At 49.9% G+C, this 14,419-nt stretch overlaps 2 protein-coding genes across 7 annotated transcripts in view; both read left to right on the top strand.

Annotated features, from left to right (window-relative positions):
* SF3B2 (splicing factor 3b subunit 2) overlaps nt 1–3,511 on the top strand; it is an 18,042-nt gene extending 14,531 nt beyond the window's left edge. For 4 of the 6 annotated variants that reach the window (XM_025355558.1, XM_025355556.1, XM_025355555.1 and 1 more), the window contains exons 20-21: nt 2,552–2,651; nt 2,758–3,508. In XM_025355558.1, the coding sequence (XP_025211343.1) occupies nt 2,552–2,651; nt 2,758–3,111 (454 nt within the window). In that variant the 3' untranslated portion in view covers nt 3,112–3,508. Of the gene's footprint in view, nt 1–2,551; nt 2,652–2,757 lie in introns of all 6 variants that reach the window. The other 2 variants (XM_025355560.1, XM_025355559.1) reach the window with 1 other exon arrangement.
* Nucleotides 3,512–4,883: 1,372 nt separating this feature from the next.
* The window catches only part of PACS1 (phosphofurin acidic cluster sorting protein 1), a 171,532-nt gene continuing 161,996 nt past the window's right edge, over nt 4,884–14,419 (top strand). The window contains exon 1 of the mRNA XM_025356379.1: nt 4,884–5,447. Within this exon, the coding sequence (XP_025212164.1) occupies nt 5,095–5,447 (353 nt within the window). The 5' untranslated portion in view covers nt 4,884–5,094. The remainder of the gene's footprint in view (nt 5,448–14,419) is intronic.

Here is a 14,419-nt window from a genome sequence, read left to right as displayed (position 1 = left end):
GATCTCGGCTCACTGCAAGCTCTGCCTCCCGGGTTCACGCCATTCTCCTGCCTCAGCCTCCCGAGTAGCTGGGACTACAGGCGCCCGCCACCTCGCCCGGCTAGTTTTTTGTAATTTTTAGTAGAGACGGGGTTTCACCGTGTTAGCCAGGATGGTCTCTATCTCCTGACCTCGTGATCCGCCCGTCTTGGCCTCCCAAAGTGCTGGGATTACAGGCTTGAGCCACTGCGCCCGGCCGATGCTTTTCATTTTTAAAGAAATTCTTCTCTCTTTGTATTTCACTTTAGAAAATTTCTATTGCTATGTGTTCAAGTTTACTATTATTTTCTTCTGTAATTTCTGGTCTAACAGTAATCCCATACAATATTATTTTCCTTTCTAGAAGTTTGATTTCAGGTCTTTTAAATCTATTCTTTCTTTCTTAACTTTTTGAACATGTGGAATGCAGTTATAACAATATTTTATTTTTATTTTATCTTATTTTATTTTATGATGGAGTCTTGCCCTGTTGCCTAGGCTGGAGTGCAGTGGCATAATCTCGGCTTACTGCAACCTCTGCTGCCCAGGTTTAAGCGATTCTTGTGCCGCAGCCTCCCAAGTAGCTGGGACTACAGGTGTGTGCCACCACACCCAGCTACTTTTTTTGTATTTTTAGTAGAGACAGGGTTTCACCATGTTGACCGAGCTGTTCTTGAACTCCTCAGGTGATCCGCCTGTCTCAGCCTCCCAAAGTACTGGGATTACAGGCATGAGCCACCACACCTGGCTGTAACAACATTTTAATGTATTGTCTGCTAACTCTAACATCTGTGCCATTTCTGGGTTGATTGCCATTAGTGGATTCATTTTCCTCATATGGATTGTATTTTCCTACTCTTTTGCATGCCTGGTAATTTTTTTTTCTTTTCCTTTTTTCTTTTGAGAGAGGTTCTCACTGTGTTGCCCAGGCTGGTCTTGAACTTCTGAGCTCAAGCAGTCCTCCTGCCTCAGCTTCCCAAAGTGCTGGGATTACAGGCTTGAGCCACCAGACCTGTCCAGTGTCTGGTAATTTTTTATTGAATGCTAGGCTTTGTGAAATTTACCTTGTTGGGTCCATGATATTTTTGTATTCCTGTAGATTTTCTTCAGCTCATTCAGGAATATAGTTATATGGAGCTAGTTTGATCCTTTCAGGTCTTGTTTTTGGGGTTCTTGGGGCAGGACTGAAGCAGTCCTCCCCACTGTGAGGCACAAGTGCCTGTGGACTCTACCCACCGCCCTGTGAATCAGGAGGTTTTTCCGTCTGGCTAGTGGGAGTTGCACTATTCCCAGTTCTGAGTGAGCAGCAGGTGCTGTTACGAATCCTTTCGGGTGCTTCTTTCCCTGTCCTTGGTAGGCATGTGCTGCTTAGTACTCCCCTGCATACTTGAGGACCTTCTCTAGGTCTCTTGAGTTCTCTCTCAGCTCTTTTCTTCAGTACTCTATCCTGTGAACTCTAGCTGCCTTGATCTCCCTGGACTTTCAGCTTCATCCTCCCAACTCATGGAGTCCTCAGGGCTCTCCATGCGTCTTCCCTCTGTTCTGTGGCCTGCAAACTCTTGGTGCAGTATGCTGGGGCAGTTGAAGGGCTCATTGCATTTGTTTCCTATCTTGCAGGAATCACTGTGCTTTGTTGCCCCATGCCTAGTGTCTTGAAAACCACTGTTTCATATATTTTGCCCATTTTTTGGTTGTTTCAGGCAGGAGGGTGTATCTGGTTCCTGTTGCTCCTTGTCAGGAAGCAGAAGTCTCAAGCTTTGCATATTCAAGGAAGAAAAATAAAGAAGGGTACTGTGGACAGAGTATAGTGAGGAGGGCTTGGGTAAGGGATCAGGCTATGAACCCTTTAGGTCATGGTAAGGAGTTTAGATTTTATTCAGATAATGATCAGACGCCTCAGAGGGTTTTGAGCAAAGGTCTGACAGGACCTGCCATCCATTTTAAGCCATTTTCTCTGGCTCTTGTGTGGAGAATAGATTGTCACCTCTTCCAGTGGGAGAGGTGGAGATGATGGACACAGTCTGGGGTAATAGTGGTAGATGTGCTCTTATTCCTAGTGTAATCCTTGAAATTAGTGGTGAAACTGGCTGTGGATGGCTCTTGCGTCGGAAGGCCTGAAGTGTGAATTACGTACATGAGAACTCAAGGCATGACATTCTTCGGGTGGGAACTGTTGTCGCCTGATCTCTCTTGCTAGCTTCTCTGTACCAAAGTTCTCTTGGAAACTTTGAGCCTCTCTGACCTTTTGACCCTTCTGTACATGTGGGAGTCCTGGTCTGTGATCCCCTAACTTGGTTTAGGGGGCCCCTTAGCTCCATCTGTGTTCCCTGGAGTCAGCACTGTGCCACCCTCCCCTTCCCCCTGCCCAATTCTTTTCTGTCATGGGCCTCCAAGAACTGCAGAGGCTGCATCCTTGGGGAGCTCAGAAGCTCTCCAAGGCACTGAGTGGAGGTGCCACCTGTATCTTTTGTTTCTGCTTCTGGAGACCCTTTTGTCCCTTCCTTTTTGGGCCTGATCCCATTGTCCTTCACAGAAGTGAGACACCTCAGCTCTTCACTGTGTTGCCAGAGAAGAGAACAGCCACTGTTGGGGGAGCCATGATGGGATCAACCCACATTTATGACATGTCCACGGTGAGTACTTGGAGGACACACTGCTTTTGGAGGCTGAGAAGGGCGGCAGCAGCTAGGGCTTCTCTGACTCTCTTTGGAGGTGACAAGGCCCTGATCTCCTTTCCAGGTTATGAGCCGGAAGGGCCCAGCTCCTGAACTGCAAGGTGTGGAAGTGGCGCTGGCGCCTGAGGAGTTGGAGCTTGATCCTATGGCCATGACCCAGAAGTATGAGGAGCATGTGCGGGAGCAGCAGGCTCAAGTAGAGAAGGAGGACTTCAGCGACATGGTGGCTGAGCATGCTGCCAAACAGAAGGTAGGCGCTTCCAGGGGCCCTGGGCTGGGTGAGAGCCAGGGACCCTGGCCTGCCGTTTTCAGTGATGTGGTGCCCTCTAGTGGTGAGAGTGAGGGTGGCCTCTGCTTGCTGCCCTGTGCGCTTAGATTTGGAAGTCTTAGAAATCCTCCAGTGGGCTGCCCTCTTTAAGGACGATAAGGGGGAGGAACTCAGCCAAGTCTGAGAGGGAGCTCGAAGAGAATCCAGATTCAGCACCTTTCCCACAGACTTCTATGTCTATGTCAGGCTGCCCATCCTTGTTTTGGGGGTCTAGGGGTGGTTCAACCTGTTATAACCTGTGTCTCTTTCTCCCTATACAGCAAAAGAAACGGAAAGCTCAGCCCCAGGACAGCCGTGGGGGCAGCAAGAAATACAAAGAGTTCAAGTTTTAGGTCGCCTCATGCTGGCCCTTTTTTTGGCCCTCCGTCTGGATGCCTGGGCTTCACAAAAGAGCCATCTCTCCCGCAGTTCCCAAGGACTTGTCATTTCATGTTCTTATTTTAGACCTGTTTTGTAAATAAAGCTGTTTCCCAAGGAAAGAGATGAATATGTAACACTCCTGATCCTCCCTCATCTCCTTTTAGCCCCTTCTTGCAAAAGGACTAAAATAGCCTCTTTCTACAATCACTGGGCTGCCCCAGTAACCACGAACATGAACTGGGATCAGATGGCGCAGTTGACTGGTGGTGACGCCAACCCCGGGCTGAAATCTGTATTTCACCACTGCCCTGCTTTGTAGGAAGGCTTGGGGGAAGTACCTCTAGGTCTGGTTTGACCTTACTACTTTGTCCTTGGGGAGTAAAAATAGCCAGCTTAGCGCCCTAGCGTGGCGGAGGAAGTAACAGTGGGCTTGGGAAGTAGGCCAGGGCAGGCCTTCCCAATTGACCTTGTGACCAGAAGTCCAAGTCCTTACCTGTGTGAGAACTTAGCTCAAAAGCTAAATTGTCCTGAGTCCATGCGAGCCCTTGGCTTCAAGCAACACTAGTCGCTGGGATTTGGGGTTTGTGTGTGGGATGGGGGGACTTGCTTTCTCCAGGTTCTTACCCCTGGTCCTGAGCAGCCTTTCTGACAGACTAGAGCAGGCTGGATCACTGGCTCCCATGGGCATTTGCCAGCCTGTGGGGAGGGGAGTCGTGCTGCTGTTGTACTACTGGTGTTTAAGTGCACCAGTGGAGGCGCTCACTTGCTGGAGGGTTCAAGATGGTTTCGGGGTGGAGATCCAGATAGGACGTGGCAGCTGAGCTAGGCCTTAGGAGGAATGGAATTTTAGAAATTTGGTAAGCAACAAAGCACTGGCACTCTAAAGGATTTGGGGGGTAGGGGAACTGTAGGGAAAGAAGAGGAAGGTTGGCTCCAGATGGGCCCCGGGGTAGCTTGAGAATTCACTCGTGCGAAGAATCTTCTGGACTCCAGGTCCCTGAGCCCCCGTTTGCCCTTGGGGCGGGAACTTCCCGGATCACAGGCACTCGCGGTGGCAGCGGGCTCCGGGTGTCCGCCGACCTCACCGTTTGCCGCCCGCAGGGCAGGGCTAGGTCGGTAGGCGGAGAGCGGGCTTCCCCGGGGAGACCCCCACCGCTGGCGGCGGTTTCGGCATTGGCTCCGAAGACTCGAGGGGCCGAGGCGCGCTCCCGCGGCAGCCCCCTCCCTGCCGGGACTGAGTCCCGGAAAAGCCGGGTTTCCGCTGGCGGGGCCACGGCGGGCCGGGGGCGGAGAGGCGAGGAGCGGGGGCAGACAAGCCGCGGATTTGAGGGCAGGGCCCGCGGGCGCGCGCTGGCCACAGACCACCGCTTCAACTCCGCCGGAGCGAGGGGCGCGCGCCGCCGCACGCAGGGCGCGAGCGCGCCCGGCACGGCCCCTCGGCGCTGGGTGGGGCCGCGCTGGCCGGGCTCCCCGCCCCCTCCCGGACACGCCCACCCGTGTCGGCCGCGCGAGCCGCAACAGGCAGCGGCGGTCGAGCGCGAGGCCCGCGCGCTCAGAGGCCCCGCGCGTGCGTGCAGCTCGCTGGCGGCTCGCGCTCTGGCAGGCGGGCTGAGGAGGTTGCCGAGCCCCCGCCGCCGCCGCCGCCGCCGCGGAGGAAGCCTGGGAGCCAGCTCGGCGTCGCCTCGGCCTCCCTAACCCCCGTCTAGCCGGGCCATGGCGGAACGCGGAGGGGCGGGCGGTGGTCCCGGAGGCGCCGGGGGCGGCAGCGGCCAGCGGGGCTCCGGGGTCGCCCAGTCCCCTCAGCAGCCGCCGCCGCCGCAGCAGCAGCAGCCGCCACAGCAGCCGACGCCCCCCAAGCTGGTCCAGGCCACCTCGTCGTCCTCGTCCACCTCGGCGGCGGCTGCCTCCTCCTCGTCCTCGTCCACCTCCACCTCCATGGCCGTGGCGGTGGCCTCGGGCTCCGCGCCTCCCGGCGGCCCGGGGCCAGGCCGCACCCCCGCCCCGGTGCAGATGAACCTGTACGCCACCTGGGAGGTGGACCGGAGCTCGTCCAGCTGCGTGCCTAGGTGAGCGCGGGCGGGTGCGGCGGGGCTCCAGAGGAGCGGGGTGGCCGCCTGGGGCCCAGCCCTCCCCGCCCCAGCGCCCAAGGGGTCCCCGCCCTCCATCCCACCGACTGTCCCGCGGCCGGGCCTGACTCCAGCCAGGCCTCCCGGGACTCCTGCCGCGGGGACCCGCCCTCTTCTGGCAGCCCCACCTTCTGCCTGGGGCCGGGACCACCCTTCTGTCCTCCCCGAGGGACTTTCTGGCCTCGGCCCCGGGCTTTCTCCGGTTGGGCTGACCGAATCCGGCCTTCCTGGCAGTCAGTTTCCCCGAATAAGCCACTCTCCTACCTCGCCGGCGCCGGGGGCTGTAGAAACATGGATGTGGTATAGATCTCTTGATATTGTTATTTCCCAATAGACTCAGCGTATGCCAAACTCGATTGTCACCTCTTGCAGGTAAAGCTCATATAATCACCCTAGGGACTTCTCATTAGCCTTCGGCACACATGTTCATTTGAACTTCGTATTACACACGTTCTGTCCCAAGCGCTATGCTCTTAGTTTTGGGGTCCTATTTAATGTGTCCTCAAGTGTATTTTTACCTCCCTTCCCCCACTAAAACTGGTCCCAGAATCTCCCAGCTCTGCAGGGCTCTATGAAATTACTGCCTTGTTCCTAAATTCAATCCATTCCTCTCTGTCTGTTGGAACCATCTGGGGACTTTCCTTCCATTGGCAAAATAGGCCTGAGTTTGGGGATATTTTCTGTTTCTGTATTGGCAGGGCAGTCTGTGGGGACACTGTGGTATGTCTTACAGTTCGCCACTTGAATAAGACAGTGTGTGGAACTGGTTTCGCTCAGAAAGCCCAGAGAAGTGCCTGGAGGTGTTCTTTTTTTCACCTTGCAGCTGAGTTGATTCTGTTGCCTTGAAGTCTTGGGCTCTCTCCTCACTGTTGGTTAGGCAGACGGATGTGTAAGTCAGAGTTAGGGAGCATTGCTGGGCTTCACCCTCAACTGTCTTCCTTTCCCCACCTTTTTTCTGGATAATATTTTATATATATATCCCAGATAGGAATGATGAGAGTACATCTTTCTGTTTCGCTCAGCTTAAAGAACAGAGCATTATCACCTCTGTTGAAGCTCTCAGGGTGTCCCTTCCTGACCATCTCCCCTCTTCCTTCTACACAGGGAAACACTATTTTGAATCGTGTTTATCATTTCCCTTTTTAGAAAAAGAAATTAGTTTTACTACATAATGCATCTCTATATATTTTATAGTTCTGAATGTTTTTGAAGTTTGTATAAATGGTGTCATCCTGTATGTGTTCTGTGACTTGATTGGTTTTTCTTTTTTTTTTAAATCAGCATTAGGTTTGTGAGAATCATCCATGTGGTATGGTAGCCATAGTTAAATATTTTCATGATGGGTAGTATTCTGTTGTATGAATGAATATACCATAATTCTCTTGATAAATATGTACGTTGTTTCCTGTTTAACACCCTCAGTAATGCATACATTTCCCCCCAGGACTCCTAGCGCTCTTGTGCAGATGTTTCTTTAGGTTATATTCATATGGAGGGGTGGGGTTGCCACTTGCAGGGTGTAGATCTGGGACTTAACTGGGCAAAAGTAGATTGTTTCCACAGGCTCCTTCCACTCTGTTTCCACGTCACTTAACAGATTTACACATTTTTTTTTTTTCCTCTGTCCTTTCTCTAGGGAAATCAGGAGCCACATTAGTTTAGTTTGCTGTGGCCAGATCTATAGCACAACACCAAGCTCAAGCGAGAGTTGAGTATGTGATGGTATTCCTCTCTTGATCCTAAGCAGGCCTCTCTCTTTCTATACAGGCCCATCCATCGCTGAAGTATCCTAACCCACCTCTTTCACACATAGAAACACCGTGCCCCTTCCTATGTGGATCCAGCCTTCCTGTTCCTCCTTCACTTCCATGCCTGTGTTTGGTGACATTTGGGCAGCTGCCTTCTCCATCTTATTAGGTTGAAAAGGCGCGAGCCGGCTGGCAAGGAGCTGCAGCATAGGGGCGTGAATGAAATCATTGACTGCTGTTGATGTTTGGTCTGCCCCTAGGTCTCTTGGTCACTGCACAGTCCACGTAATAAATTATTAGCCCAAGAAACAGCCAGGCATCCTGATCAAATGTATAATTATTATGCTAACTTGCTGTGAGAGGCTTAGGCGGACTTATTTTCGCATTCTGGGAGCCTGCAGTTGTGTCACGTTTACTGACCAGTCCTTGAGCTTGTCCACTGTCCTGCTTCGACCTTGTTTTCCACCCATCACCCTTGTACCTCCTAACTCCTTGTGGAACACATGTGCTCTTTGAGCATTTTGCAGGCTGGAATAACACCCTGTGGGGAGAAAATGGCCTGCCATTGGTCTTTCCACTTATTAGAGTCATCTGGTTAATTTGAGGTCTCCTGGGTGTCCTTGTTCATGTTGTTTAGAATATATTGGCAACATGCAGCACTCTATGGAGGGATTAACATTCTTGTCTCATGTAACTCAAATGGGACACAAATATATGAGACACATGCCCTTTAGAAATGTAAACATGATTGTGGATCTAAGGTTAGGTGTGCATAAGAATGTCGTGGGATTTGGTCTCAGGGCAGAGAAGAGGGGCTCGAACAGTATGGTGTTAGGAAGGTCCTGCTGCTTTTCTTGATGCCTGTCAAAATATAATTTGCTTTTGAAAAAAATATCATTTCCTGTATTAGATATTTAAATAGAGAGCATTGTAGTTGTTCCTCAGGTAGGTATCTGCTTTTATTTAACATCTGTTAAATTCCCCCAGAATACATAATACTTTTGAAAAACTTTATATAGATGAATAGCTTACCCACAGCTGGTTTTAAAAGAACGAAATTGTTCTGTTGATCGCATTTTTCACCAGCATTTTTTGTTTTTTTTCTTTAGATGGAGTCTTGCTCTGTCATCCAGGCTACAGTGCAGTGGAGCAATCATAGCTCACTGCAGCCTGCAACTCCTGGGCTCAGCAATCCTCCAGCCTCAGCCTCCCAAGTAGCTGGGACTATAGGCACATGCCACCACAACTGGCTATTTTTTTTTTAAACAGGGTCTCCCTATGTTGTCCAGGCTGGTCTTGAACTCCTTGCTTCAAGCTCTCCTCCTACCTCAGTCTCCCAAATTGCTGAAATTACAGGTGTGAGCCACTGTGTCTGGCCTTTTACCAGCATTTTTTTTTTTTTAAGACAAAATGATTAATATATGTCCATGATTAGAAATTTGAGCAGTATGGGCCAGGCGCGGTGGCTCAAGCCTGTAATCCCAGCACTTTGGGAGGCCGAGACGGGTGGATCACGAGGTCAGGAGATCGAGACCATCCTGGCTAACCCGGTGAAACCCCGTCTCTACTAAAAAATACAAAAAACTAGCCGGGCGAGGTGGCGGCGCCTGTAGTCCCAGCTACTCGGGAGGCTGAGGCAGGAGAATGGCGGGAACCCGGGAGGCGGAGCTTGCAGTGAGCTGAGATCCGGCCACTGCACTCCAGCCTGGGTGACAGAGCGAGACTCCGTCTCAAAAAAAAAAAGAAATTTGAGCAGTATGGAAAGATGGAAAGCACAAAGGAAAAAGCCCCCAGTCCATCCCTCTTCTCACTTCCCAGAGGTAATCACTGTGAAATACAGGTGACTTTTAAGATTCTGTTACAAAAAGGTAGCTCTGCTATAGTTGCTTTATCTTTTATGAAATTCAAGCTTTAGAAATTATCTTTGTTTTCCCTCCATGCTAAGTAGTACTTCCTCTACTATGGTCCAGTATGTCATGGACTGTGGTGCAGAGTTATGGGGACCAGGTGGTATGCTGCTTGATGTTAACGAGGAAGGGTTTTAGAGCCTCATTGTTGATCCCTTCCCTTCTGCCTTTGTATGGTGAGGTTTTCCTGATATTCTTTTCTCTTTTTGTGCTGCTGTAAGTAGGAGAGGCAGATAAATTATTAAACTTTACAAGCATTCAAAATTTCCTCAGTGGCCTAAAAATGATTATTAAGAGATGAAATGTGCTCTGCTGTATCACTCGCAAACCATATCCAAAGCCCATTTGCATACCCTTATGTGTGCGTGAACTTAGGGTAGGAGTTCTGCAGTTATCAGTCACATTTCTCCTTAGGCCACATTTTTTTTAAGTGGGTGCTGAGGTCAAGTCTTAATGGACAAAAGCGTTGGAGCCAGAGAAGGTGGCCATAGCTGAGTTGGCATGACTGGCCTGCAGCAGAAGTGTTACTTTCATGAAAACACTTGGGGGCAGTTGCCCCTTTAACCACAGAAGCACTATACAAGCCAAGATGTACTACTCTGTCTTCTTACTATATTCTAGGACAAATTGTTCCATGCATTAGTTTACTATTTATTTATTTATTTATTTATTTTTGTTTGTTTGTTTTTGAGATGGAGTCTCACTCTGTCGCCCAGGCTGGAGTGCAGTGGTGCAGTCTTGGCTCACTACAAGCTCCGCCTCCCGGGTTCACTCCATTCTCCTGCCTCAGCCTCCCGAGTAGCTGGGACTACAGGTGCCTGCCACCATGCCCGGCTAATTTTTTGTGTTTTTTAGTAGAGATGGGGTTTCACCGTGTTAGTCAGGATGGTCTCCATCTCCTGACCTTGTGATCTGCCCACCTCGATCTCCCAAAGTACTGGGATTACAGGCGTGAGCTACCACGCCTGGCCTTTGTTTTGTTTTTTTGAGACACTGTCTTGCTTTGTTACTCAGTTGGGAGTGCAGTGGCACAATCACAGCTCATTGCAACCTAGACCTCCTGGGCTCAAGCATTCCTCTCACCTCAGCCTCCCGAGTAGCTGGGACCATAGGCCCTTGCCACCATGTCAGGCTGATTTTAAAATGTTTTGTAGAGATGGGGTCTTGCTGTGTTGCGCTGGCTGGTCTCGAACTCCTGGGCTCAAGTGATCCTCCCTCCTCAGTCTCCCAAAGTACTGGGATACAGGCGTGAACCACTGTGCCCGGCCCATGCCTTAGTTTTTTCATCCTTATGGGAATACTTTACTTACCATCCATTCTTAGATGTGGGTGAAATATATATAAAATTGGATCTATAGAAGCGTGGGAGAAAGCACTTCTTAAATTATAGGTATAAAGTAAATGTAATTGGTCAAATAAGAAAGACCTGGTGAAATTTCTATTACTACCCTAGCATTAAAAGTATTTGTTTTTTGGCCGGGCGCGGTGGCTCACGCCTGTAATCCCAGCACTTTGGGAGGCTGAGGCGGGCGGATCACCAGGTCAGGAGATCGAGACCATCCTGGCTAACAGTGAAACCTCGTCTCTACTAAAAATACAAAAAAAAATTAGCCGGACGTGGTGTCGGATGCCTGTGATCCCAGCTACTCGGGAGGCTGAGGCAGGAGAATGGGGTCAACCCGGGAGGTGGAGCTTGCAGTGAGCCCAGATCGCGCCACTGCACTCCAGCCTGGGGGACAGAGCGAGACTCGAGATCGCGCCACTGCACTCCAGCCTGGGGGACAGAGCGAGACTCGAGATCGCGCCACTGCACTCCAGCCTGGGAGACAGAGCGAGACTTTTTTGAGAGTCTCGCTCTGTCCCCTAGGCTGGAGTGTAGTGGCGCGATCTCGGCTCACTGCAGGCTGGAGTGCAGTGGCGCGATCTCGGCTCACTGCAAGCTCCGCCTCCCGGGTTTACGCCATTCTCCTCCCTCAGCCTCCCGAGTAGCTGGGATCACAGGTACCCACCACCACGTCCGGCTAATTTTAGTAGAGACGGAGTTTCACCGTGTTAGCCAGGATGGTCTCGATCTCCTGACCTCGTGATCCGCCCGCCTCGGCCTCCCAAAGTGCTGGGATTACAGATGTGAGCCACTGCACCCAGCCACATTAAAAGTCTTAAAAGCATGTTTGTACCTTAGGAGATTTGAATTTCACATTGTGAGTGTTGTAATAGAATATCCTCTCTATCAGGGTAATAGTATCCATTGTCCCTGTGGAAGCTTAGATTCCTTGACTGAGAAAGATAATGACTTTCACAGAGTCCATTTTACATGTATTGATTTACAGATCTTTTGGACACATTAGCGATTATGTGATTTCTTTCTAAGCTAGTTTTTTAATTTCTTAGCCAAACCAGTAAGTTGTCACTGTTGTTGTTGGTGCTGGCATGAGGGCAGGTGCACGTCAGAAAATGTTTGGGCTGCGTCTTTTCACTACCTCAGTTCAGGAGGCTTGTCCAGTTTGGACCTGGACTTTTTTTATTTTTTTGAGATACAGTCTTGTTCTGTCGCCCAGGCTGGAGTGCAATGGTGCAATCTTGGCTCACTGCAACCTCCACCTCCCGGGATTCTTGAGCCTCAGCCTCCCAAGTAGCTGGGACTGCAGGCGCGTGCCACCATGCCCAGTACATTTTTGTATTTTTAGTAGAGACGGGATTTCACCGTGTTGGCCAGGCTGGTTTCGAACTTCTGACCTCAAGTGATCCACTGGCCTTGGCCTCCCAAAGTGCTAGGATTACAGATGTGAACCACTGCACCTGGACTGGCCTGGACTTGAAGGTGTTGATGTAGACGCCAGCATGCATCTACAGGGTGGGTCCTCTGAAATTTGGTGTTGGCCTGGCTCACACCCATGTTGTCACATTCCGGAAATTCCGTGGGAATCTAGTGTAGCTGTGGGAATGATTTGCCAGTGTTGGTCTTCTTCCAGCATAGGTCTTGGGGTGATACTGAGGGCTCTTGAGGAAAGTCAGAGTTTGGGGTTGGACTTAGAACTTCTTTCAGAGGGCCATCGAGCAAGGTGGGCAGTCTCTTAGGTCGGCGAGCACTGACAGGGTCTTCTTTGTGGACCTACATGGAGGAATAACCAGCTTCCAAAGGTTTTAGAGACCAAGATATTCACTAGCTCTAGAGTGTTACCCCTTATAGACCTTCACAGGGCGGCTGACTGGACCTGTGTTCCCTGTTACCTCATTAAAAACCAGAGAATGGCTTTGGTCTCAGCTCAGGGATCACCACTTAGGCAGACCTGCACCCTACTTCTTGACCTTGGGAAGCGCAGTAGAACAGACAGCTAATCATTGAAACACATCTGGAAAACTTCTAGAGAATAGTTTATCAAAACATTCTAAGGCTGGGCGTGGTGGCTCAAGCCTATCATCCCAGCACTTTGGGAGGCTGAGGCGGAAGGATCACTTGAGCCCAGGAGTTTGAGACCAACCTAGACAACATGGCAACCCCGTCTCCACAAAAAATAAACAAAATTAGCCAGGTGTGGTGGTGTGCACCTGTGGTCCCCACTACTCAGGAGGCTGAGGTGGGAAGAGCACTTGAGCTCCAGGGGTCAAGACTTCAATAAGCCATGATCTCGCCCCTGTACTCTAGCCTGGGCAACAGAGTAAGACTCTCTCTCAAACAAAAATGGTCGAATAGAGAATGTTCTAAACTGTTACTTTCCTTGTGTTGAGATAGATGGCGAGGCATAGGTGATAAAATAGTGTTGATAGCAGGTTTATTTAATTTTGTGCAGATCCTTTTAGACTGTAAGGTTTTTTTGTTTTGTTTTGTTTTTTTGAGATGGAGTTTTGCTCTTGTCAGCTAGGCTGGAGTGTAAAGGCACAGTCTCAGCTCACTGCAACCTCCGCCTCCCAGGTTCAAGCAATTCTCCTGCTTCAGCCTCCCGAGTAGCTGGGATTACAGGCATGCACCACCATGCCCAGATAGTTTTGTATTTTTAGTAGAGTCGAGGTTTCACCATGTTGGCCAGGCTGGTCTCGAACTCCTGACCTCAGGTAATTCACTTGCCTCGGCCTCCCAAGGTGCTGGGATTACAGGCGTAAGCAACCATGCCTGGCCAACTGTAAGGTTTTTAAGGTACAACAAAGGTTAGAATATTTGAGTTTAGTTCTAGTTTCAACAATTTTTCTGAATCTCAACTATGGTTCTTCCTCTTTCCTCCTTGTGAGTAATGATCTGTGTCAACTCTCAAATTAATCTGGGCTCCCTTCATCCTTTCAGCACTTTCGGTACTTTTAGTTTTGTAAACATAGTGGTATCCACAGGCCATTTTGGCAAAAACACTTTTTATAACTGTATGCATCTTAGAAATTGCGCTGTGGGTGATTTGCTGTGTATGTTTTTTAGTGACCTGGTATAAATATAGTTAGATGTGAAAGGAGTGACGCCTTAAATTTGTTCCCTGCTGTAACACCTGTTCCCCTCTTTATAGTCTGTGTAACTCCTCCAAATGACAGATCTTTTGGACACATTAGTGGTTATGTGATTTCTTTCTAAACTAGTTTTCCAAACTGCCTCTCAAAACCTTATTATGAGTAGGATTTCCCCCAGTTAACATTTTGGGTATGACTGACATGTTAATTGTCTCTGAGGGATTTTAGACTGGTTATTTTGTTTTTGATTTTGAGATAGGCTCTCACTCTGTTGCCCAAACTGGACTGCAGTAGCATGAACACAGCTCACTCTGCAGCCTCAATCTCCTGGGTTCAAGCGGTCCTCCCGCCTTAGCCTCCCAAGTAGCTGGAACCACAGGCACATGCCAACATGCCCTGCTAACTTTTTAAATTTTTGCAGAGACGAGGTCCCACTGTGCTGCCCAGGCTGTTCTCAAACTCCTGGGCCCAAGCAATCCTCCTGCCTCAGCCTCTCGTAGTGTTGGGGTTATAGGCGTAAACCACTGCCCCCGGGCTAGACTGGTTATTGTGCTGAGATATAGGAAGGCATTTTTTCTTCTCAGTTGTTTTCTTTTCTTTTTCTTTTTTTTTTCTTTTTGAGACAGAGTCTTGCTCTCTTGCCCAGGATGGAGTGCAGTGGCGCAATCTCGGCTCACTGCAACCTCTGTCTCCCGGGTTCAAGTGATTCTCCTGCCTCAGCCGCCCAAGTAGCTGGGATTACAGATGCATACCACCATGCCCGACTAATTTTTGTCTTTTTAGTAGAGACAGGCTTTCACCCTGATGGCCAGGCTGGTCTTGAACT

Source organism: Theropithecus gelada, chromosome 14 (genome assembly GCF_003255815.1).
Source record: "Theropithecus gelada isolate Dixy chromosome 14, Tgel_1.0, whole genome shotgun sequence".
Lineage (NCBI taxonomy): Eukaryota > Metazoa > Chordata > Mammalia > Primates > Cercopithecidae > Theropithecus > Theropithecus gelada.
The sequence above is the reverse complement of the archived record's forward strand: the minus strand, read 5'-3'. Positions and strand labels throughout refer to the sequence as shown.